Source organism: Achroia grisella, unplaced genomic scaffold (assembly GCF_030625045.1).
Source record: "Achroia grisella isolate CSIRO2021 unplaced genomic scaffold, CSIRO_AGI_Agris_v1 utg1062, whole genome shotgun sequence".
Lineage (NCBI taxonomy): Eukaryota > Metazoa > Arthropoda > Insecta > Lepidoptera > Pyralidae > Achroia > Achroia grisella.
This window is the reverse complement of record NW_026712566.1, coordinates 2,255,528-2,281,768: the sequence shown is the minus strand read 5'-3', so window position 1 is coordinate 2,281,768 and position 26,241 is coordinate 2,255,528. Positions and strand designations below refer to the sequence as shown.

The 26,241-nt window shown below is 34.6% G+C and overlaps 1 protein-coding gene across 1 annotated transcript in view; it reads left to right on the top strand.

Annotated features, from left to right (window-relative positions):
- Positions 1 to 24,464, top strand: part of LOC131853642 (protein sprint) — a 159,265-nt gene extending 134,801 nt beyond the window's left edge. The window contains exons 4-24 of the mRNA XM_059204648.1: positions 4,380 to 4,580; positions 5,450 to 5,634; positions 6,356 to 6,582; positions 6,730 to 6,959; positions 7,042 to 7,431; positions 7,590 to 8,147; positions 8,336 to 8,531; positions 8,607 to 9,004; positions 9,095 to 9,230; positions 9,917 to 10,072; positions 11,725 to 11,851; positions 12,248 to 12,362; positions 13,083 to 13,178; positions 13,955 to 14,051; positions 18,597 to 18,763; positions 19,037 to 19,141; positions 19,386 to 19,587; positions 20,405 to 20,520; positions 21,213 to 21,443; positions 22,488 to 22,695; positions 23,947 to 24,464. Of these exons, the coding sequence (XP_059060631.1) occupies positions 4,380 to 4,580; positions 5,450 to 5,634; positions 6,356 to 6,582; positions 6,730 to 6,959; positions 7,042 to 7,431; positions 7,590 to 8,147; positions 8,336 to 8,531; positions 8,607 to 9,004; positions 9,095 to 9,230; positions 9,917 to 10,072; positions 11,725 to 11,851; positions 12,248 to 12,362; positions 13,083 to 13,178; positions 13,955 to 14,051; positions 18,597 to 18,763; positions 19,037 to 19,141; positions 19,386 to 19,587; positions 20,405 to 20,520; positions 21,213 to 21,443; positions 22,488 to 22,695; positions 23,947 to 24,080 (4,275 nt within the window). The 3' untranslated portion in view covers positions 24,081 to 24,464. The remainder of the gene's footprint in view (positions 1 to 4,379; positions 4,581 to 5,449; positions 5,635 to 6,355; positions 6,583 to 6,729; positions 6,960 to 7,041; positions 7,432 to 7,589; positions 8,148 to 8,335; positions 8,532 to 8,606; positions 9,005 to 9,094; positions 9,231 to 9,916; positions 10,073 to 11,724; positions 11,852 to 12,247; positions 12,363 to 13,082; positions 13,179 to 13,954; positions 14,052 to 18,596; positions 18,764 to 19,036; positions 19,142 to 19,385; positions 19,588 to 20,404; positions 20,521 to 21,212; positions 21,444 to 22,487; positions 22,696 to 23,946) is intronic.
- The last annotated feature ends 1,777 nt before the right edge of the window (positions 24,465 to 26,241 follow it).

The window sequence follows — 26,241 nt, the reverse complement described above, 5'->3', positions numbered from 1 at the left end:
GGAACAAAACACAACAATAACAACAATGTCGAATCAGTTGCTAATCATTTTTCATCATAACTTCTGTGTATTTAATTAATGTAGATTTTTATCATTAGTATATTACCATGGCATGGCCATATATACCATACCACTAACAGTATGGTGACACGAGAATTTTGAATATAAGATTTATTTTCCCGCGCAAATGTAATATGCCACAGATGCACAATATTGCACTGCAGGGATGCCTTGCTCGTCATGGCTATATGCGATGTTAACAGTAGTATGAGTTAACAATTAAGAAGACTAAAGAAAAATAATATGAAATTAGAATATTTTCATCTTGAATCATTTGAATTCCGAACGACAAGATAAATTCTTACTAATACTATAAAAGGCGAAAGAATGCAATTGTGGACTGATGGATTGGATGTTTATTTATCTCACGCAAAAACTACTTATTGTATTTTAATCAAACTATACAATAATATGCTAAATTTTAGACACCTGAAACCGAGGGTACATAATATTTGTAGCTTGTGTGTTATTCTGTTGTATAAGCTACATTATTGTAAAGTTTCATTAAAATCTATTCAATAGATTTTGCGTGAAAGAGTAAGAAATATCCTACCATCCATTCACTTACAAAAGTTCGTGTTTATAATATTAATAAGATTAAAAAATTACAAATACAAGATAATATTTCTTTAATTACATAATACTAACATTATCGTTTGAAATTGAATAAAAACATCTATAAATGTATTCGGACATTTATAATGGACATGAATTCATATGTTCATATAATTGACTACTCGCACACAAAACGTTATTTATTCTGCGTACAATTTTACATCGCTATCATAAGCCCGCCGCGCCGGCTTTTAGCCCATAAGCCCACCCGGCATCTCCCCATTCATCCATATCAGTATACGAACACCTAAATTATGCAAACAGTAGTCTAACCACACTGGACACATAACATTAAAAATGTTGTAACGTTTTTTATCGCCGTTGTTAAGGGGGTCTTCCTATATGACGGCCTGTTTTTTAGGGATATTTTAGGATTTTTTTTTTACGACCAGTAAATATTTAGAGCTTCAAGTTTTTTATCATTTATTAACACATATTTGGACAGTATAAATATAAAATTTCAGCTAAAAATATTCAGTCAAACTAGAGTTACAGCGCTCTGAACACCCCCGCCTCGAAAAAAAGAGCTCCCACTTCCTCCACGATTCCGGCTGATCGGCTTATCTGAAAAAAAAAAAACGGCGTTTTAATTTGTAGGCTTAAAAGCACGGAATGACCTATAATCAAATGAATATAAAAAAAATTGGATTTTTGATAGACATTTGAAATAAAAGTTGCAAATTAGGCGTTTTTTTTTTGTTTTTTGCTATAAAAAAATCGAAGTTTTGAAAATTTTCGATTGATAATAGTTCATTCCATGCGTTTACATATATTGAGTGTGCCCTGTAAATTTCAAGTAATTCGGTCCAGCCGTTTCTGAGATACAATGGAGGAAAGTTTGAAAAACATAGTTTTGAGAAAAACGCGTTTAAAGTTTCAAGTCCGTTAAAAACTATTAAAATATCAACTTACTCTCAATCGGCGATGCCTGGTCCATAGAGTATTCCTTCCTCTTCCTCGTGAAACTCTTTTAAAGCAGATTGTTCAGCTCTTGAGTCAATCCTGGCTTGTTTAACGACATCACTTACGCGCCGCTCAGAGCGTAAGATTCGCTTTTCATCCCGTTTCTCAACATACGCTTGGGCTTCACGACCAACAGGGCATCCCATAATCGACATAACTTTTAAAATACCTTGAAAACCTTCATTAAAGATAATAACTGCTAAGTAGCTAGCAATGTCAACAACTTTGGGACCAGAATGAAGATGTTTAGGAGCGAAAGTCCAAATCAAAGAATTCAAAGATTCGTTATTGTTTTGTGTCTCTGCTCCTAAACAACGAATTAATAATTCGTCTTTCGATAAATCTTCGAAAACCGGTTTGATAGCTTCTTGGACTTGCGGAATTAGAGGTGGTTTATCGTGATGAAATTGGTCCAGTTCACACACCAACTGTCTTCGCCTTCTGGACAAAATTGATGCTGAGGGTTTTCATCAGAAGAACATTTGTGATAGTACGTTGCCCAAACTTCCTTTCTCATATCTTCAAGCGAATCTGGATGGCGTCGAATTGCTAATCCGTAGAATTTTGTAATTTCTTGGATAACTTTATCAGTAAGTTTACCTGCTCCTTTTCCTGTTTAAGTCTGTAGAAACGTGTCTAAACTTGTATAAACAAATATATTAATGAAAGGGAGGCCAGGTATAAAGCCGACGTAACAATAGGCCCGGTCTCTAACTGCCAACTCACCGTCCGAACCGCTCTTTCTTTTACCTGCTATCTTTAAAACGACTTCGAATTTTCTAAAATATATATTCTAGACATGTTAATTTATAAAAAAAAAAATCGATTTTTTCAACCCATCACATAGGAAGACCCTCTTAAGAGCGGTAATCGTTGCTTATGATATATTCATAGTAACTCAGGACAGTTCACACATTGCTATTTAGTCCCAAACTAAACAGAGCTTGAGTAATAGGCAGCTATTAGAAATACATAAAAACATTTTTTTGTAAATATATACAGTTAATTATAAATATAAATAGTTCGGCTAGATATTTCAGTTGAGAAGAGTTCCTCTCTTTCTTGCCAGTTGGCAAGAAAGTCAAATTATAATTTTTTTAAAATATCATTATTATATTTAATGAATTTCATTGTTTATTGATATAACAGTATTCAAATGTAACTAATATATATATTTCAAATATCGAAAATCTCTTGTCTGAACAATTAACTCTAAATGTCGTCTCCCAAATAATTGGTTACAGAAAAATAAGCTTTCTTCAATAATAAAATTTTTTAGTTTATTAAAAGGTAGACCCAAAATATCTTTTAGTGTCATATTGTAGAATTTAATACCCATTCCCATAAAAACAGAAAATATTATTATTACTTATTAATCTACCACAAAACTTTATGTAAACGGAATGCTAAGAAATAAAATAAAATAAATCTGTATTTAAAAAAAAAAGAAACTAAATATAAGAATTTTTAAATAGTCATATGTTTTTGATTCTACCACTCATTCAGAATGCAGCGTCATCACAAGAAGAACGAATAAGAACTTGCGTGTTGATCTTTTAAATATATTGTTAAAAATTACAATTTTAAGAATTTTGTGTGAATACAAACTGCCAAATAGCAGAGTTAACATTATATATAAATAAATATTTAGTTAAATAACAAAATATATCAGTCATATTTATCAGAGCAACATTTAAACAAGCAGCATTCATTCACGCGTATTTAAAAGAAGTACTGATTTCCACATTCGCAAGATATACATTTAATTTCAGAAATTTAAAATAATCATTGAATAAAATATTTAGTTCGTAGTTAGTATACTGTTAACAATTTGCTTTGCCTCGGTACCTTTCTTGTTTTAAAGGGACTCACTAATATTTACCTATTACACTTCCACCAAGGGTTTAGTAATTAGCGAAACGTTTTCACTTTGTACCTTCTATGTGCTATTATGATCGTAATATAGGAGGGTTCCTTGGGGTTGGAAGTCCCTTATAAATAGCTTACACTGGCATTTGTGGCATATTTTAGTACAAAATTATTTCATGTAACATAATAAATATGTAAATTTACATACAAATAATATAGTGTAACTTACAGATATTAATATAAATTTGAGAAACTTTTGGCTTAGTGGTTTACTACCCCGATATAAAACCCGCAGGTCGTGAGGTTCGAATCTTGTTGTCAATTTATTTTTCGGGCTTATATAGCAGATTTGAAGATTTTTGTTTTTCAGTTACTCATACAGACAAACTTGTACAGACTAATGTGATGATAAAATATAAATACGTATAGGCATAGCAATTTGTTATTTAAATAAATTATAAAAGTTATAAACACTAATACGTATAAAAATAAACTTAAATACTTTTCTGAACAAGTAGTCGTAAACTCTATCTCTCATTTATGGTAGTAACGCGGACTAGTTTAAGTGTCTGTTAGTATTAGTTTTAGTACTTACTGGTAGTACTAATTCAACGACCTCTGTGGTCTATCGGTTGAGCACACCGCTTTACTTCCGATGGTCGCGGTTTCGATTCCTCGCACAATGCAAACATTCATGAGTATGACCGTTTGTCTCGACCTGGGTGTTTTCTATATTAGTATATTATGTATGTATTTACAAAAAAATAATCTAAGTCTTTATATCAGTTGTGTAGTACACATAACAGAAGCGTACAAAATAAAATTCGGTATGTTGACACTCTCAGTAAAGAAAAACATATCCATTATTTCAGAGTCGTGAAAGTCTATCGTCAGACGGCGAGGGTGCCCGCGGCGACTGCTCCTCCGTGGATTCCTCAGGGTCTGGATCTGAAGAACAACCACCATGCGACATTGGACTGTTGGAACGGTTGATCAGGACCCATCCTGTTTGGTTCCTGCCAGGGATACAAAGGGCTGGGGCGTTCCACCTCTTACAAGGGAAAGAAGAAGGGGTAAGAATTACTTTCCCATTAAAATCTAATAAATGTATGTATGTATAGCCTCGGTGGTTTAGCGGTTTAGCACATCGCTTTACTTCCGCTGGTCGCGGGTTCGATTCCTGGCACGACACAAACCTATTGTATTCATGAGTATAAGTGTTTGTATCGGTCTGGGTGTTTTGTATGTATGTATGTATGTAATTACAAAAAAAATCTTATTTACTAGCTGTCCCGGCAAACGTTGTTTTGCCTTAAAATAAAAAAAAAATTTGGTTTGGACCCTAACATTTAGGGGGATGAAAAATAGATGTTGGCCGATTCTCAGACCTACTCAATACGCTCACATACTCGGAGGAGTATGGGAACGAAAACTGTGACACGAGAATTTTATATATAAGATATCAGTTGTCCAGTACGTACCCATAACACAAGCTCTGCTTACCATGGGACTAGATGACGCTGTGTTAATTTTCCAGGGTCCAGGGTTATTATAAAAATGTATGCAATATGACAAACTAAAGTCGTATCCGTCATGTAAGAGTTTGCCTTTAGCCACTCCATAAGTGCTTCTGCGAGTTTGCAGTGACATCTGCACTCCCCCTTATCATCATTGAAGCTGTAAAGAAGTTTCTGCGGCCAACGGCATTAGAATAATTACAAAAATAAATATGAAAAACTTTATTGGTTTCTTTATAGAAAATACATTTATATAAATTAATATATGCAAATAAAAACATATTACTATGTGTAAGATAGTTAACAGTGGGCTGCCATATCATGTGACACCAGCGATACCACTCCAATTAAGTATATTCTCTCGTAACCATTCAATTTACCACTTTCATTTCTTTATCATCACGTTATCATTAATAACATTTCAGAATTTCGTCGTGCGTCAGTCCAGTCAACCGGACACTATGGCGATCAGTGTGCGTCTGCCCGCAGACAAAGGACCTTACATAGAACATTATCTCATCCAGGCATCAGGAGGGCGTATAGGACTGGAGACCTCACATAATCGCTTCGATAACATACCTGAACTTATAGCACATTACTCACAATGCTGGTAAGGGACAAAACAATTATATTTTAATTAAACTAGCCGACCCTCTTTGGCAAATTCTCCCTGTTACCGCGACATTTTCCATTGCAGTTCCTATTGGTCGTAGCGTCATATTATATAGTCTTGGACCTTTCTCAATAAATGGGCTATCCAACATAAATTACTATCAAATCGGATCGGTATTACCAGAGACTATCCAAACATCCAAACTCACAAACTTTATCTCTTTATACGTATAATATTTGTATAGACCCAACTACTTTCTCGTGCTCTTACCAGATGCTTCTAATTATTATAGAAATTAAAATGTCTAATTTGAATAGTCACTGTAAATGTTGATAGGTAAAGTTCGATAAATATTAAGTTATGCTTTTATAGATACTAAAGCAGCACGGCCAGAAATCAGGGGTAATATCGTAGTAATAATGGTTGGGGTAAAAATCACCTAGGCATACTCTGAGATATCGGGGTTGGTTTCGATACACACAAGGAGATCTAGGAAGTTATCCAAAGAACTTTCCAACACTGATCGGATATAGTACATTATATTTGAGGCGTGTAACTAAAATAACATAAGATCTCACAAATTTTTGTTTTGCGTAAGAATTGCGTTACGGAACTTAACATTCTTTTGGCATATCATGCTTTAATGCGGGTAAATCTTGTATGTACTATAAAACAGTTGTTGAATAATAGAATACTACAGATTTATATTTATTTTCAGTGACGAATTACCAGTGCAACTTCAATTACCGCGACCACTTCGTGAGGCGAAAAGTCGCCAACAACTTAGCTCCCTGACTTTGCTGGGTCAGGAATTCTGGGGCTACCCAATGGCGAACCCTAAGAACAACTCTCATAGCCTACTCTCACCTTGTCAGTTGGCTAATGGAGTTGTGCCTATGGCTGTTACGCCGTCAGATACAGCATCTAGTCTAAGCTTCAATGCGAGTGAGTACCTAATGTCTTAAATAAAAAAAACAACTGACATTATAACAATGGTTTAATAGAAATTTAATTTACTATATGCTGAACTTGCTGATGATAAACGTGATAAGTAAATATAACTTAATAATTTTTATTTATCTTATATTTCAGGCACTGGAACTATTTCCAGAGAACATGTTTTAAGTCCAGAAAATGACAAGAACGTAGTGCTAAAAATGTCACCCATTGACAGATCTGGTTCCCCACCGAACCACAACCAGAATCTTAGCACATTCAAAGGAAGAACGCCACCGTCGCCACCAGCAAAGCCTAGTGGGACAGCATTTATTAGAGCACCTAGACCTACCCCACCAAATACTCTTAATCTAATGTCTAGTACCGTAAGTATTTTTACTAACTCCTATTGCTTTCTTGGTGTTGTATTTCTAAATTGATGTTAATCAATGCTTCAAATATTTTCAGGCTCATATTACCCAGCCACATACATTTCCTACAACCAATACACAACAATCTCCCACGTTAAATCACGTCAAAACTACTCCGCCTCCACCTCCTCCGAGATGGGCTAAGCCGCTTATCCCCAAAACGTCCTTATCTCCTAAATCCGAAGCTCAAGCTTTCAGTCCTATTAACAAGGCTTCACAGAATGGAAACATAACAGTCACAACAACGGTTACCTTCTGTGTCAATAACACACAAATTCATAATCATCAAATAAACGAGAGCATACAAAGTGATCAGCTACAACTAACGCTTGCGTCTAATGCAATCAATAATAACAATGGCACAGAATCTGTGTTCAATCTAGGAGACAATGGCAAAAGCCTGGCTGAGTCAGATGGAGAAACACAGGTGAGGAAACTACAGATTTTGCATGGCGTTTCTGCTCTTTGCATGCCTTTTGTATTTAGTTGAATGTTCAATATTGTTTCTAACATGCTAATAATATTTAATTAAATGTGAGTAATGAAGAATAATAATGACTAAAACTTATTCCTGTTCCTGTATAGAATATGATGCATCGTATGTCACCAGAAGGAGAGTGCATTAACGCAATGACAGCTAGTTTGCACGGAAGCTTCAAAAGGCAAATGGCCGACCAAGCAAATACTGCCGAACCAGAATCGCCAGCTGAACTACAATCCCAAACAAATACCTCCGAATCAGTTGATCCCGTTGTAAACAGTCTGTCTAAATCTAACAATAGTTTTGCTCCAAATCATTTAGTGTCACCTAATGGTACTAATTCTGTTACAAGTGGCATATTTTCTCCTACAAGTCAGATTAACTCTCCAGTATCAAACGATACCATTTCTTCAAAAAGTGGCGTATTTTCTCCTGTTAGTCAAACGAATAAAAGTGAAATATTTTCTCCTTTATCTAAGAGTTCTCCAGTGTCAAGTAAAAATGTTTTCTCACCTACTTCAAATCAGTCTATCATATCACCCATGATGGGTAAAGACCGCGATAAACTGTTATCACCTAACAGTAACACAACGAGTACTACGCCATCTGGTAGATCGAGAAGGAGTAGACACTCCCAACGAAAGGAATCCAGACACTATCAGGTAGGATGGTAATAGCAAAGTATTGTAAAACATATATGTCCTTATATTTGTTATATTTGTATTGTATCGTCATCACTAACAGCACGACATTATGTTAAAAAATGAGACATTGATAAATATGATTTTTTGTTATTAAGTTTTAAATAATTTCATTTAAGTTATCACAATATTTCTTGTGCATATTTCAGGAGTCAGATATATTAGAATCACCAGGTGTATATTGCAGAAGTTCATTATTGGACAAAGTATCCGATTATGAAGATATTTGGGGGCCAGAAAGCAATAATTGCTCAACGTTCAAACCTTTAAGACTAGAAAATGATAGTAATTCAAACAATGGATTAATGAAAAGCAAAAGGCCTGACCTCTTGCCAGATACCTTGCGTAAGTACTATTATTAATTTGACTAGTATCATATGCATTAAACTATATGTTAAAATATTTATTTAAATGTTTCAGCAAAACTCAGTGGAGCTAAAAGTACGCAATCTATATTAGAGAAAGAAAACATACATATTTTAAACTCAACAGAAAGTTTAAACGATAAAAAGAAGAACTTCTCTGATAGCTCTTTGAAAAAGAGTTACAATGGATCTAGTGAAATAATAGCGACAACGAATAGCAAAGGAGATGTTGTACCAAAGAGGCCAGATAGACTTAATATTGTTATGAATATGAATAAGAAACTAACTGAAGAAATAGAAGCTGCTTTTAAAAGTAGAGAGAATTGCAATATAGAAAGTATGGAAACGGTTAAATTAGAGGACGACTGTGTTAAAGATCCGATTAGTGATGACTCTGAAAAAGATAACGCTGGAAGTCCTTTCTATGCAGATCCTGTAGATGCAATTAATGAAGTAAGTATACTATTGGTTACAAAACCGAATATTGTTAAAATTTTAATTATTATCGTTTTCGCAATTATTTATGTTATTCAAAACTTCCAGGCTGTCTTACCTCCTGTGCAAAGACGAAAGCTGATCAGAGTCGGCATGAATCTCGCCCAAAGATACTCAGAGCCTCCCAATCAAAATCATCCATACTATCCTCTCAGAGATATGCACAGCATTGAAGAATTATCTCGTAAGTACAACTCTATTTTTTATACCTATAAAAATCATCAAGTTTCTCTTAATTATTATGGCATCGAAAATTATTTCGGGTTTCTTTGATACTTTAAGTTGTTGAGCAATTGATAATTAAAAGGAATTATTTAATCCATTAAGGATTAAATCATTCCAATAAGGATTAAGTAATTGGGGTTTTTGTTAGACTTCATTCTAGATGTTTAAATACATCTAGAATGAAGTCTAACAAAACCCCAATTACTTAATCCTTATTGGATTGATTATCGACGAAGAGTAAGACTTACAAAAATTATTAGGCAATGTGACTTTGTCGTATTCCATTTACAAAGAAAATTATTTGTATAATGGAGAAAAAGAGAAATAAATATCTTTTAAAATAAAAGTAAGAATAATAATATTATATGATACTTCACCATTATTCGTCGACTCAGAATTGATAAGACACATCATTAATAAATACTAGCTGTGCCCGTTTTTCATCCGCGTGAAATTTATAGCTTATATGTTATTCTAAAGTATAAGCTATATTAGTGTAAAGTTTCATTAACATCCATTCAGTAGCTGTAGCTGCCAAGAAAGAGTAACAAACATCCGCATTTATAATTTCAGTAAGCTACTATTTATTAGGAACAATTTGTGAACTAAGTATTGCAATTAAAGATTTTTTTAATTGCTTCACAGCATCATCTCCGAATACGTCATCATCTGTAGACAACCTGATCTCACTGCGTAGCAAGCCGAAGGTGAAGCCAGTGCAACCACCACGGATCCTCAGCAAGCCGCCAACAGGCAAGAATGATCAGACTTGGACCGTTGACTCCAGTTGGGAGTTCATAAGTCAGTGAATTTGATCTAACGCCTCAGTAGAATTTGCGTGGCTTATCGAAATTTTAGCATCAATATTCACATGGAATTATTTTTATGATATCATTTGATTTGCTATAGTGATAAAAATGGCACTAATCTATGGTATGCTATTTCTCACAGCACCATTATTTCATTTAAGGTTTAATTTCAAAATTTAAACACTTGTATACTATTTTGGCCTAAATTATTTTATTTATATCCAGTGATATACAACTTATTTTTTTTTATTATTTTGAAATTGTATAAAAGTAACATAATATATTTATTTGTTATTTTAATTCACATACTCTGTAGAATTGCTATAATATTTACGTGTGCTACTTTTCTTCTTTTGAGATTGCTCTTTTAATATTTACATAAAATTAATAGTAGTCTCTATCTCACACCTTTTTAAAATATTCTATAAAGTTGTTTTTATCAATGGTTTAAATTACAAACACCTATGTTAACTGCAGATAGTGCCGCCATCTATAATTAGTTAAAAAATTTTTACAATTGATTTTGTATTTTTTAATTTATCAAATCTTGTTAAAAAAAATCCGCTTATCTAACTACTATTTGGATCATACTTATCTAAGTTTTATGTGAATTAAAATTGTATTTGTTAAAATCAAATAAATCAAAACAAATCGACTGGATATAATTGCTAGGATTTTTATTTTATTTTGGGGTTATTATACAGTATAAAGTTTCTTAATTTCGCTTTGGATCTAACAGTATTATTTTAGCACGCAATTACTGGCTATCTGTGAATTCTGGAGTCTGGGTATCAAGTAGTGGTTGTTTATTATATATATTTATTTGTTTGTAATTGATTAGAAGAAATGTTGTGCACTTATCAATGATTTACATTTTAATTTGTACTCATCCATCATACTCGTGAACGGGTGCTGCTTGGTGGGACTAGGCTGCCTGTTCGGGTTACGGCTACTGATAAAAACCTTTTGACAAAAACGCAATATTGCATATGCTGATGGTATTGAATTGAAATCATGAAAAGAATAATAGTTGAATGTCTTGTTAGTTCTTCTTAGCTCGAAAGGATACCGAACTGACGGTAAATTTCATATATCGTATGAGTCTGTAATAGACCTACATGAATTAATATAGTTTGATTTGATTTGATTTAAGTACATCACTACAAAGTACTGCATCCATGTATCTGACATTTCTTCTAATTATATATTATTTTAGACTTTTATATATTATCATTTAATAATATTAAAATGCAAACAATCAAGTTCTATAGTAGATGGAATATTAGAAACATTGAATTACTTTGGAAATTATATACACGATCTCTTTCATCTATACATATAAATAAAATTGTAGTGTCTGTTTGTAATATTGAAAGAATCGTTTTATACTACATGCATACGAATATAAATACGGTACATACACCAAAATAACATTGTTTACAATTTTTGACTGGACCGATTTTGACGGAACTCTTTTTGGCAGGTAACTGATGTAATAAGAGTTACTTTGGCTACTTTTATTTTAGACTACAGTTAAATTCCACGCGGACGAAGGCGCGTCCTAGCTAGTCTTTCATATACTGGGCTGGCTCCAAATGATGAGATATAAGCAAGGCAATGATGATGAGTGTTTTTTCGTTCCAGATAAGAATGATGAGGGCTCCAACAGCGAGAGTGGAACATTTCCATCCCTCGCAGAGCAGGAGTGTCGGCTGAGTGCAGTCGATGATGGCACTCAACATCTGACTGTGCATCAAGTTGTAGCTCAAAGGTATATAGTTCGCTTAGTATGTATATATAAATAGATAAAGTCCAATAACAATAATAATACTAACTTAGAACAATTTCCAAAAAAAAATATACAAAAAAATTACAGTGAAGTCCCAAGGTAAGCAGAGCTTGTGTTATGGGTACTAAACAACTAAAATAATTACTTACAATTTTTTTTTGTAAATACCTACATAATGTACATAGAAAACACCCTAAAGAATACAATATTACTTATGAATACGAATGTTTGTACCATGCGAGGAATCGAACTCGGGACCATACCAAGTAAAGCGTCACAACTTTCAAAGAGAAGAGAGAGAAGAGCCTGTAAAAGAATCTAGTATAAGTATTCAATACAAATATTATGATTTATAAATGTCTGTCTGTATTCTTTTAGATTACCTGAACTAAGACTGAACCTGGAACCAGTGGCTTTACCGGATGACACACGCTCTCCACCACGCGCCTCCTGCTATGATAACGTGCACGATATTAGACCAATGTCCGAACAGGTAAGTTAATTATATATACATATATATATTATACATATACTTATTGTATAAACTATATCTATGTATATAATAGTTTGTATTCACACACTTAAACTTAAATTGTAAAGTAATAATAAAATTATTTGAAAGACACAAGACACGCAACACACAAGTTTCTTGCTTGATCTTCTTGTGATGAGAGCTTTCAGAATGAGTGGTACCTACATTAAAAAAAATGTGTTGACTATTCAAAAGTGCTTCTATGTAAGTTTATTTGAATAAATAATTTTCTATTCTATTCTAATATACTTAAAGTACAGAGTGCAGAAAGCTAATATTTTTTTATTTTGCATAAAAACATACATTAAATAAAAAAAAACATTACACACACTACTATGTATTAGACACACATATATATATACTTGTTCTTTTGTTTATTGTTAAAATCTGTGGTCAATACGGGTCGCAAAAAATATTTAATTGTAGAAATACGCGCTATTCAGTTGTGTTAAAAACTACGAATACGAAAATGCTTTTTAGTAACAATAATGTTACTTGTCATCAAATGAAAACATTAAACCGCCAAAAAATATAAATCTGCCTACATTCGAATTTCAAACATAATTTAAATAAAAGTTGGATTAAAAAGAAGAAAAAAAAGAAATCAAAAAGGTCTGATAGTGTAGATAAATAATATGGATACTTTTAAAAAGAGAACGTATTGTTTATTTTTTTTTATAGGCAAGTGACGATGGAACAGTATTCTCAGAGCCATGGGACAGCTCTCAGTGGGATGGCCTGATACCTCCGTCTAATAGACAACAACCTTATGAAGCAGTAAGTTATACATTTTTAACTTACTTGTAATTTTTAACGACTTATTGTAGGTTTAAATAGGAGGTCTATTCTGAAGACTAATTTCAATATAGAATTCAATACAATTAATTGTATACTATACTTTGAAATATAATTGAAAGTAAACCGAATAAATATATAATAATTATAACTATTGGTTTAATTGACTACAAAATATGTATATGCTAATGCGTAAATGTAATGTTAATTAATTAAAATTAATGTGTTTTGGACAACACATTAATTTTAATTAATTAACATTTGCAATGGAATGCATCTCTATTTTCCAGAGTAGAATTATCATAAAAGATTTTTTTTTTGTATAAAACTGTACATTGTTCTAGCTAACCGGCGCAACTTCGTTTGCATCACACTTATATTGTTATGTTATGTCTTTGTATGTTATGTCTTTTTAAATTATAGCCTATGTATTATTTTGATGTATAAGCTATATTACTGTAAATTTTTACCAAAATCAGTTCAGTAGTTTTAGCGTGAAAGAGTAACAAACATCCATCCATACTCACAAACTTTCGCGTTTATAATATTAGTAGATAAACATTTCAACACTACAATGTGATAGTGTACAAAGTAATGTCTATAAAGCAAAAAAGTTGTTGCATAGATTGAATTGAGGTTTCGTTCTTGAAGCTGTTCTAGGTTATCTATATTAATATACTGCGGAAGAAATATTATATGTAAATTCTTGACCATATATATATTTAAGTGACTAAACATCTTTTATTCCTAATTCACAGGATGATCTTAACGAATGGGAGTCGCCTTTGCCAAGAAGAGGACCCGCCATTTCCAACCGTGCCAAAAGCTTTCGAGACCGCCTAGACCCGTTACTTGGTAAATACATCACAATATATTTTATAGAATTAGGTTTTATTTTGCGGAAGTTAGGCGCAGTTTGGTCGCCGAACAATCAACAATAAGGTGGAAAGGGGATTGTTAGTAATGTGGACTGATGATCTTATTGCTAGCAATGTACTATGTCAGGTTGACCTCCACGCGGTTCCCCCTGGAAACCATCGTGACAAATTCTTTGTGAATTTGTCGCGATGGGGTAACTGACCTGATCCCATGCTCATCTTATCATCCTCCACTGGTGCCCCAGAGTAAACCGTTAGCGCAGGCGGGAGCACCATTCCATTATCATCTTAAAAAAAAAAAACAATCAACAATAGGCTCCCAAGATATATTCAAACTCTATTCAATGCCTGATGATGCCTCGTTCAGAGGCGAAACACATGTCGCAATATGGGTGTAGACTTAATAACGGTCGAAATTTGATCGCCAATAAAAAACGACAAAACCCTTGTGATCAGGTTCTCAGGTTCCGCGCTGTAATTATGCTCTCATATATGCTAATAGTAGCGTAATTAAATAATATAATATAAGTCCAACAATAAAAAACTTCATGTTTGTAAATTGGTATTGCTTATTTACTTTCTGGAAATTTGAATACAATTGCATACTTGTTAGACAAATATTATGTATTTATATTATTTGGTTAACTCACTGCGAGTTAACATGTAAAACAAAAATTGTATCACTGCCATTTCTAAATAAAAATTCACAAAACTCAACCAAAAGGACGATTTAAATAAGAGTATCAAATGGAGAAACTGATGATATAAAAGAATTAATATATATTATCTAAGTACATCTATAACAATATTGAACCAAACCAATTTGAAAGTCGTATTAAAATATTGACAGCAAATTTGATCGCACCAATGTGTTTATTACGACATAACATCGAAAATTGCAGACTATTTTGATTTTCAGTCTTGAGCATATATAATTTTGTGTATAATATATATAATTGTATACATTATATATATAATTATTATATTACAACTGACAACAATACTGGCACAGAAGTATTTGAAGTTACATATTTATAATTAAATAATTAATGTAACTATAAAAAGTACTAAGTAAACCTATAATTAACACTTCCTCTCACAATAAAAACAAACCACGTGCCCAAAGGATGATCAACTAATTATATTTACCCAACTTTGTGTGAATGGTATAATGAGTTTACAATAGACTATTACGCTTTAGACTATTGTAAACAGTCATAGTCCAAAAGGTATTGATGATAACTAATAAACATTTATTTATTTGTATTAAATTTAACCGACTTCAAATACGGGAGTTTTTTTATGGATAATAATGGAATGATGCAGTCTCCTTCGCTAACGGTTTACGCTGGCGGGGCACCAGTTGAAGATGATAAAATGAGCACGAAGTAAGTGGAGGATGTGGAGGTCAAAGATAAATTCTTGGTAAATTTGTCACGATGCGCTATCTGACCTGACCTCATGCTCATCTTATCATCCTCCACTGGTGCCCCGCCAGCGTAACCCTTTAGCGCAGGCGGGTGCACCATTCCATTACCATCCATTAAAAAATAACCAATTGTTAGTAATGTACCATGTCACTTTGAACTTCACGCGGTCCCACTTAAAAATATCTTGACAAATTTCTGGTAAATTTGCCACGGTTAGCGGTTTTGGATTGCCATTTATTGCACGCTCTTTGTATTTTATAATTATAAATGTTATTATTAAATCGTCAAATATATAGCAATAACATATAAGGCAACTTCTTATCAGTAAACATACTACATTTCATTGTTTTAGTTCCATGCCAGTTGTGCCCTAGATACTAGTTCGATTACGTTACGGATGTTAGAACAAGCAATACACTTATCTGTAATATATAATTAATTATAATACTATTAACACAATGGGACCGCGGCGCAAATTGTTATCAATAACATTACATTAACTTTGTAAATAAATTAATTATTGTCAAAGGTCAAAGGGTCTGCGCGTGCCGTGTCTCTTAAATTGTTTTAGGAATTACCTTACTAGTTAGTAGTGTTGGGCATAGACAATCGCCGATATTTGATAATACTGCGGTTAAAGTTCGCTAGTTCTGTTTACTTACAACTGTATTAGGAATGAAAGTCGGTAAATCTTTCGACAATAATTACATTTTAGGATTGCTATTAATTCTGTATTCTAATACAATTGAAATAAATAAGAACTAAATTATCTATTTTTGATATAATTTTACAACAGAAATTATGTTGTAAAATTAAATAAAACAAGGGGAAATAAACACGAAACAAACATGTTTCTACAACAATAAACCTTGAAATAAACGTGTTTTTCATATACCACTAGTAAAATATGTACCTAAAAATTTGCTCAGTTCTGAGTTCAAGCTTTTAAAGGTTTAGTTAAACATTGTTACAAGTAATACAGAGAACATCAGAAATAAATAATAAAAGAACTATGAGCGAGATCATTGGCGAACTAATCGCATAGTTCCATCTACTAGAGCGCTGTTCCGACCTACTTAACGTAGTAGGTCCACGAACTACCCAAGACTACTAATCATTCACAGCGTCAGTTGCAACCCAATAACGGTTGGTGCATAACGTGTCGCGTTCTTGTGTGAATGAGAAATTCCCGTTTCAAATCCTTCGTCCAAGCGGGTCGAAACCGCCGCGTTATCAATCATGAAATGGTTCAGAAGGTTGTTCAAAGAAAAAACAGAGAAGGCAATTGAGAAGGAAGCAGAGGCAGCTAAGAAACATAGGTGGGAGAACAGATTCTATAAGAGTGGCAATGCTCAAAGTCAAGACCCATCAGCATCCTCGAAATTGATGACGGATCCGCCAGAGTTGTATGCGTTATCGACTATAAGAAACTTTCGAGGCGATTCAATAGACAATTACGTTATCGAGAGTGATTGGGTATTTCTGACCAAGGAACAGCTGATGCAGCCGAAGTTTCAGCATCAGTTGGCTAAGTCGAACGCAATAACGGCTCTGTGCAGAAGTTTAGCATCGGAACAGACCAGAAAAGAAGCAACGGTGGTTGCTAAATCGCCGCACTGCCACTGCGACATTTTGGATACAAATAATGACGATGAGGAATCATTAAATGCGACGCCGTTTCACAAACTGGTTCATGCGATATCCCGATTTTTTCGACGTCTATGCAAGAGACTACGTTTCTGCAAATTGTGTAAAATGAAGAACATTGAAAGTGAAAACTCAGCATCCACGGAACTTGACTTTCAAACTTCTGACTTCACTAAGAATTATATAATATGTATGTAATGTTTTGTATAGATTAGATTTTAGATACAATGATGTAAGATTTTTCAAATGTAGGTATGAGTCATAATGTCAGGATAATTCTCACAGCGCCATCTAGTTCCAAACTAAGCAGAGTTTGTTCTAGAGAACTGATACAAGTACATATATAGTTTTATACTTTTTTTTTGTAAATAGATACATAATATATACGAAGCACCCAGACCAATACAAACTATCATAAATGCTTGTGCGGTGCAAGGAATCGAACCCGCAACTATTGGAAGTAAAGCGATGTCCTAAAGCGCTATACCGCCGAGGTCGTTAAAATTAATGAATGTTTAAGATGTGTCGATTTGTCAATTTCAAATCCATTTGCAGATAAACCATCGAAAATTAATAAGTTTGTCAACATTTAGCAGTCTTACGAGATAGACTATAAACGAACGGTGTTTAAAATCATACAGTGATATACAAAGTACTTTGGTATGTAGTAGAAAGACAGTTTTTCATCACAATTAAGAACCCTAACTGTTTGAAGAAAATTATTATCTAATATTTACAATAACAGACAATTCTAGATAATTATTAAGACACGTGACGTTAGTACATTGAGGTTAATATTTAACAATGTCTTACGTTATTTATGGCTTTATTTGTTTAGAATTAGTTTATTGAAACGATAAGGTTATAACATTCGCAGTGTTTTAAACAATTGAACAAGTTCGAATTTATTATTAATTAGATATTTGAATTAATTTTACATCACATTAAAAATATTATAAGTATTTAAGAAGTATACAAAATATAATTACGGAAATTGATTAATTCAACTTAACTTAATATTTTATAATAGTCATTTATTGACTCTACTCAAATATAAAGATGCATATTATTAAACCCAAATTGTTATTGCGAAAAAACTAAAAAATTAAATATTGGATTACAATAAGATATTGAATTTTTTATCCTTTGAGACAGATAATAAATATCCAATATGATAATTGTTTAATGTAACGAATTTATTTACACAATATTATAATAATTTTCACTAATGAAACAAATTTTACATTAAGTCGTAGGCAACTATGGTATATAAAACAATATTTCCAACAGTATTTTTTAAATAAGATTACACATTCTAATACTTACTATTGGATGTAAGTATCAACAAATTTTAGGTTAAGTCACAATCAAAAACTAGTACATAGCTAGCATTGTTTCCGTATTTTTTAAGTGCGTAGACAGTAACAAAAGAATTCTTGTTACAGCGGCGGGCCGCGTGCGTGCTTTGAGAGGTGGGCGCGGAGCTCGCGGTGCGGGCGCGGCTGTACGTGCGTACGCGCTGCATCTAGCGCAGGATAAAAGCACTACATTTGCGCAGAACATTGACAACTTCATCGCTTGCACGCTTGATTCTAAGGAGACTTGTCCACAGGTAGAAATAAATTTACATTCTAGTACTAAATACAGAGATGTTACTAATAAAACTTAATTTTTTTTATAAGGGTATGATATAAATAAAATAAGAATATTGTTTGGTTTCAATTAATAACTTTCTAGTATATTTCAATATCATTTTCTCATTAGTCTTGTTAACATACCATGTCAATTCTTCATCATTATTGTCAAAGTGTAGCAAACACTACATCAATGGTCCCTCGAGCCGGATGACATTAATAAAAGTATATATTTTGGTTTTGTTATACAGGTTATGATGCGTAATATGAGACAGTTCATGTCTGGAATGAAGAATTATCTCGTCAAACATGGTGAAAGGGAGTTCGAGAAGGAAGTTGAGAAGGAAAGGCTCAAGGTGAGAATACAATCAAGATAATATGTATTTTAAATGACAGACGATAGTAATATGAAACTGTACTCTTTGTAGTCCTAATTATCGGCTCTCTGTTATACACATCACTGTTCTTACTCGCTATTCACAGCTAAATGCCTGCAAGACGTCAGCAGTGTGCGCTAGAGACGATATAATGCTTCATTCTCTTTCCATGTGGGAATACTACAGAAACTTATGTAATTAATAATTGCATATATGTGTCCAGTTAAAGTCCACGGAGTTCCTGAACTTGGACGCGATCCTGGAGGGCGTGATGCACCGGGTGGTGGTCCGACCGCTGCGAGCGCGGCTGTACGCGCTGCTGGCGGCGTGGCACGCGGCCGACGTGCGCCGCCTGCACGCCGCCAGCGAGCGCGCGCTGCACGCCACGCCGCTGCAGCTCGGCATCAAGGTACGACACTACCGACACTATCGACACTACCGACACTACCGCGCTGCTGGCGGCGTGGCACGCGGCCGACGTGCGCCGACTGCACGCCGCCAGCGAGCGCGCGCTGCACGCCACGCCGCTGCAGCTCGGCATCAAGGTACGACACTACCGACACTACCGACACTACCGACACTACCGCGCTGCTGGCGGCGTGGCACGCGGCCGACGTGCGCCGACTGCACGCCGCCAGCGAGCGCGCGCTGCACGCCACGCCGCTGCAGCTCGGCATCAAGGTACGACACTACCGACACTACCGACACTACCGACACTACCGCGCTGCTGGCGGCGTGGCACGCGGCCGACGTGCGCCGACTGCACGCCGCCAGCGAGCGCGCGCTGCACGCCACGCCGCTGCAGCTCGGCATCAAGGTACGACACTACCGACACTACCGACACTACCGACACTACCGCGCTGCTGGCGGCGTGGCACGCGGCCGACGTGCGCCGACTGCACGCCGCCAGCGAGCGCGCGCTGCACGCCACGCCGCTGCAGCTCGGCATCAAGGTACGACACTACCGACACTACCGACACTACCGACACTACCGACACTACCGCGCTGCTGGCGGCGTGGCACGCGGCCGACGTGCGCCGACTGCACGCCGCCAGCGAGCGCGCGCTGCACGCCACGCCGCTGCAGCTCGGCATCAAGGTACGACACTACCGACACTACCGACACTACCGACACTACCGCGCTGCTGGCGGCGTGGCACGCGGCCGACGTGCGCCGACTGCACGCCGCCAGCGAGCGCGCGCTGCACGCCACGCCGCTGCAGCTCGGCATCAAGGTACGACACTACCGACACTATCGACACTACCGACACTACCGACTTCCTCAAGATGCAAGAAGCTGACTCTCCGTTGGATAAACTCGAGAATCTTCTAGCGGCCATATCTGTTATGTTTAATTCGGTAAGTAAATATTTTTTTATTCACATATTGTTACCCACAATAAAACGATACTTTATACAAGACATTTCTATAATTTGTTAATGTTTTACTTTGAAACTATAGACTAAAATGTTACATCTCCATATCCTGTAATTTAAGTGCAGTAACTTCAACCCAAACACATCTTATAATGTGAACTGCTTAACAACTAGGCGTTTCACCCCCATTATTACCTTATTGGAGTTAGGGGTGTGAGATTGAGTGTATGGCTATTTTAGATGAAAAACAATAAATAGAAGGTAAGAACCCTTCATCAGACGAGAGTGCAGTTTTCATATGCTTATATATATTTATAGATCTTTTGCTAGAGTGGGTCACTGCCGTTGGAGTCGCGTTAGACTTCAACGTCAGTGAGCCACTCTAGCAATAAGCCCATATCCTGCGGGTTCCCTTATGGAAGCCACTGTACAGCATGCAACTAGTACAACTACCTAATTGTGAAATCACCTTCCAGCAATGGTATTTCCGAACCGATACGATAGTGAAACCTTCAAAAAAATACCTTATTCCTTTTTAAAAGACCGACAACATACTCGCAATTCCCCTGGCTGCGGCTGCTAATGGACGGCGGTAATCACTCACTATCAGGTGAGCCGCATGCTCGTTTGTCCCCTGCGTTAAAAAAAAGGTCTAAGGAGGAGTGCGTTGCACAGATCCGCGGATGCGCGGGCGCGCCGGGCGCGGACGACCTGCTGCCGGTGCTGGCGTGGACGGTGGCGCGCTGCCGGCTGGTGTGCGCCGAGCTGGAGGCCGAGCTGATGGCCGGGCTGCTGCCGGCCGCCGTGCTGGCCGGGGAGGGCGGCTACTACCTCACCGCGCTCTTCTCCGCCGTCGCCGTGCTCAAGCGGCTCGCGCCGGACCCCGCGCCCGATGCCGCCGCTGCCGTGAGTAGCTATATACTGGCTGACCCAGCAAACGTAGTTTTGTCATATAAAATAAAAAAATAGGGTTATATTAGTATATATATTTAGTTATATTAGTCAGTGATAGAAGGGTGAAAATTTAGGATTGTATGTATTTTCTAGCAAAGAATAAAAAATATATGTTAGGCGTGTAACTGTACAACCCTAATAGATCTATTTTATAAGGGTATTCTTAAATCGGATTCTCCCTTTCTCTTTTCTTAAAGAGCGAATGTTTCAAGTCATTTCACTTTTTTTTTAATTTTTATTCCACATTACAAATTATCAATAACTTCATAATTATTAGTTTTATTGATTAAATCATATTTTGCAATGATAATTAATTGTTACAAAAAGCTGCTACAGCACTCACGATTGAAGAAAGCAGGAATGCGCGAGCGGGCGCGCGCTCGACTTTTCTTGTCCTCTTAGTCTACATTTACATGCATATTCTTTCCTGTGTGAAAGCCCACTCCAGCATAATGGAGCGTACGTCTTTACACGTACGCTCAACTTTTGTCTACATTTACATATTCATATTTATTCATATTTCGTTTATTAACCAATGTTAATAAACGAATAACTTCTTTACATATATGGCAAGTCATAAGATACAGTAATTCATATTTATACAAATTCAATCCAATTACAATTACATTAATAAATAAAATTACATTAATTAACAAAATTACATTTTTAAATTAAATTATATTAATCAATAAAATTACATTAATAATAACTAATAACATAATATGTTCCGTAGTCACAATTACGACATAATTATATTTAGGTCTAAATACTCGCTAATATTATAAAAAGGATGTTTTTCAAAAAAAGATTTTATTTTAGTTTTGAATTGTTTTGGGGGTAATTCTCTTATGTGCACAGGTAGTTTATTATACATTTTGATTTTTATACTAATGCCATGCAATACATGCACATTTATTCCTCTGTGAAAACCGATTCCTGCTTGAAAGAGCGTACGTCTTGTAAAGGCAACTTATAACGCATCCGCTTGTCCCGCAGTGGCGGCGGGGCTCGCCAGAGTCAGCCGGTGGAGGTGGCGCGGTGGTGCGCGTGGCGCTGCCTGACGAGTGTCGCGGTTCAATCCGGCGAGTGGCGCTGCCGTGCCGGCCCGGAGCCCGCGCACGTGACCTTTGTCGCGCGCTCGCCCACGCAGCTGCAATTACCAATCCGCAGGACTACGCGCTCTTCGCTCTCCACGACGGACACGGTAACTATACGCGATCTACACTTTGAGAAACATTGCCATGGAATTGTCAAAACATTCGCAATTTCATTTTTATTGAAATTCTTTTTAATATAGTGTTTTCCCCAACCGTCCAGTTCAATATACAGATTCAATTGAGATCTGGCAAGAAACTCAATTGAATTTCTTTCTTTTTTAATGTCAGTCGTTTACAAATACATACCCATACAGGGATCGATTTCTGTGGTAAAATAAATGACACTGACAAATATTGCCCCAAACTACATACCTTCTTTAATAACAGTAGACAGAAATATTATATAGTATAAATAAATAAAATAATATGATATAAAATCTTGTACTTACACAAAGTTCTGGATTCCATTATCGTAATTGAAAAATTCCGGTTTTAAACCAGTATCGTCCAATTCATAAGTAAATATGGATAAATTGTCCGGAATGTTAATGAATTGTTTTAACCTAGAATGACTCTGTGTTAATTAGTGGCGCCTAAGTATATGTTTATTAAACAAACATTGAGTAGATACAGTATCAATGTTAAACAATTGATTTCAAACACAAAGAACAAAGTATAGTAGAAAATAAAAATTTTTGTGACTTCAGACAGAGAGTGGCAGAATGCTCATGAAATTGAACCGTTACATTATTTTTATTATTACACATTATAATTATAATATTATATTATTTTATAATACATTATAATTTTTATAATACATTAGTGAACAAAGTCGAAATCTGATAAATAAATTTGAACTTTTTCATGCTTTTGAATTAATTTACTAAATGAAATTAAATTTTCCCATTTGCTTTCTATGGCAAAGATGTTCAATAGCTCTTTGTACTACAGTTTATTAAGGGCAAGCTGTAAACTTACCATATATGTACACTGATATGTATGTAAGCTTGTTGAGAAACTATTGCTCTGTGTCAGTACTTAGAGAGCCCAATGTACAAATCTGGACAACACAAAAATACTGTTCATCCATTTATTTTTCTGTCCATCTGTCTATCCACAGTTGAATTTAGTTAATAATATTTTTTTTATTAATAGTTTTAAATTTAATAGTTTTTTTTATTAATTATTTTAAAATAAATCAAATTTATTCGACAGAAACGCTCTATTGTTCCCTTAAAATAGGATTAAAAATATTCTCAGCGAGATATGGACTTTATTGACAATGCAACTGCCTACCCCATCTGTGATTACGGTCGAAAAACTGTCTTTATATTTATATTATGTTTATTTCATTACAGAAACCATGTTGAACGAGAACGACTGTCCCCAAGAAGTGATGTCGGAGAAGAGCGGACAGAACTTCATACTTGCGTACAAGAGAATAGATGCCAAAATCGCATGGCCCCAACAAGCTCTGCTCTCCTACCCGTAAACAGAAAAATCTCAATAATCAATAAGTAGACAAAATCTCTTAGAAGTTTACGAAAACGTAATTTTGTACTATAAGGTAATACTACAAAAAAAATGTCGAATTGCGTTATACGATATGGGATATATATGGGAAATCATTGTACCAAGAAGCAGTGTAGGTTTGAATAAAAATTAAAACGGTTACAAAACTGTGAAAATATACTCAAAAATACATTAACGCCACAAAAAAAATCATCTGGTTAATAAATCGTGATACAATTTCTATAGGACCACACTACAGTCTTACTCCAATTATTTTGGTAGTTCCTTTAAAAATAATATTCTCACATACACTCACTAGAAGCCACGCATATATGTATAATTCATTTATAATTAACAATAAAAAAAATCTAACATTATTCCATTCTGTGTAAAAAGGCATATATTGAAAAGTGGCACATTTTTGATATTTTTGAGACATTTGTTATTACAAAAACTGATCGATTTTGTAATACGATTGCTTCTAGAAATAGCTGTATTTTCCCAAGTCCTGTATAACAGTATGAACGCTATTAAATTACTTATAGCCTATATTTTTATCACCTAAACAATAATAAAGTGATATTTTCTAAGATATTACCCAACTAATGTTAGACGCTATATTGTTCTCATAAGCTTACATTACCAATAAGTACATCGCTAAATAGGTAGGATTTTTAAAACGTCGCTACTCCGACATATTTTCAACGTAGCTTTTTTACTCGATAATAGTACGTAATATTTTGTATAACGACACCGTACTGTGAAAACCGCTGAAAAATTTTTTTCATAAAATTTCAAGATTATTAAAACAGTTATTCTATTTTTAAAAATCCGTCTATTGTTGAAATACCACATAACATTTCTAGTAATGTTATAATCATTATTTAAATATATCATTATTTAATAGGTTTCGTTTGCGTAACCATGATTGTTCCAGACATAACTACCCGGTTCATCTTTATCCCGAAGGCTATATATATCAAATTCATAATAATTGTTGAACAACAAACATTCAACAAACAAACATTTGTCTATTTATAATATTCGTTTCCCAACTAATATTATAAATGTGACTTTTTAGATTGTCATTGTAGTCAAGCCATTACATCTATTCACACAAAAACAATCATTGCAATCCAACAATACAAAACAATAATTAAATCTTAGACTTAAATAAATATAAGAACAGAACAATGTTCATTAATGAATTCGATGTCAGTATAAAGAAAAAAAAGTATATTGAATCAACAATGCATTGTATTCGGCTGTATGGGATTAGACTCTTTGCCTTTCCTATACACGATAAATGAAACTAAAAAAAATGCATTGTTTTGCATACGATATGGAATTCATGAAGTGGTATCAGTTATCATATTCATTCAAGTAGGTCATCAGTTTATTTAGCATTCCAATTATAAATACTTATAAAAGTTGTTCCCAATACGGTACTCAAATAATTCGGTATCAAACATAAAACCGGTTTTCACAGCATCGGTGTCAATAATTTGACTGATGCGTCACGTGTCTATGGACACTGATTTTGTACATTTTATATAACTGTGTGATTTTAATTCAACTTTGTGTGAATCTTGTGCGCTGTATAGCGAGTTTTAACACTACCATTTTTGTTTTAATTTTATATTTTAGTCAACGAAACAACACTTTTTCAACTATCTTACAAAGGTAGTTACTTCAAGTGTTCAATTATATGTTCCTAAATTCGATTAGCACAGGACTCGCTAACCAAATTGTTATTTTTTTCTAATTTTAATACTACCCAAACTTCTCTCTTTGTATTTGTTTACTTTTAAAGTATTGGTATTTAACTCTTTAAAACTAACTTGTTTATGAACTGTGATGTAATTTGTATTAATATTATAAGGATTTGTATTGATTTTGTATATTCGTAGATGCGTTTCAAAGGCGTTAATATAATTTATTTATATTTAATATTAAGAAAATATTTAACATGAACTATAAAATGGATAGTGAATAAATTACAGCATATCTTTTTTAATTAAGACAACATCTATATTACTGTGGTATATTTTACCATATTGTAACTTCTAATTTTTTTCTGATGTCTTATGTTATAGAATTTTATAAATGTGTTTTAATTTGTTTTACTAATATAAAACCAC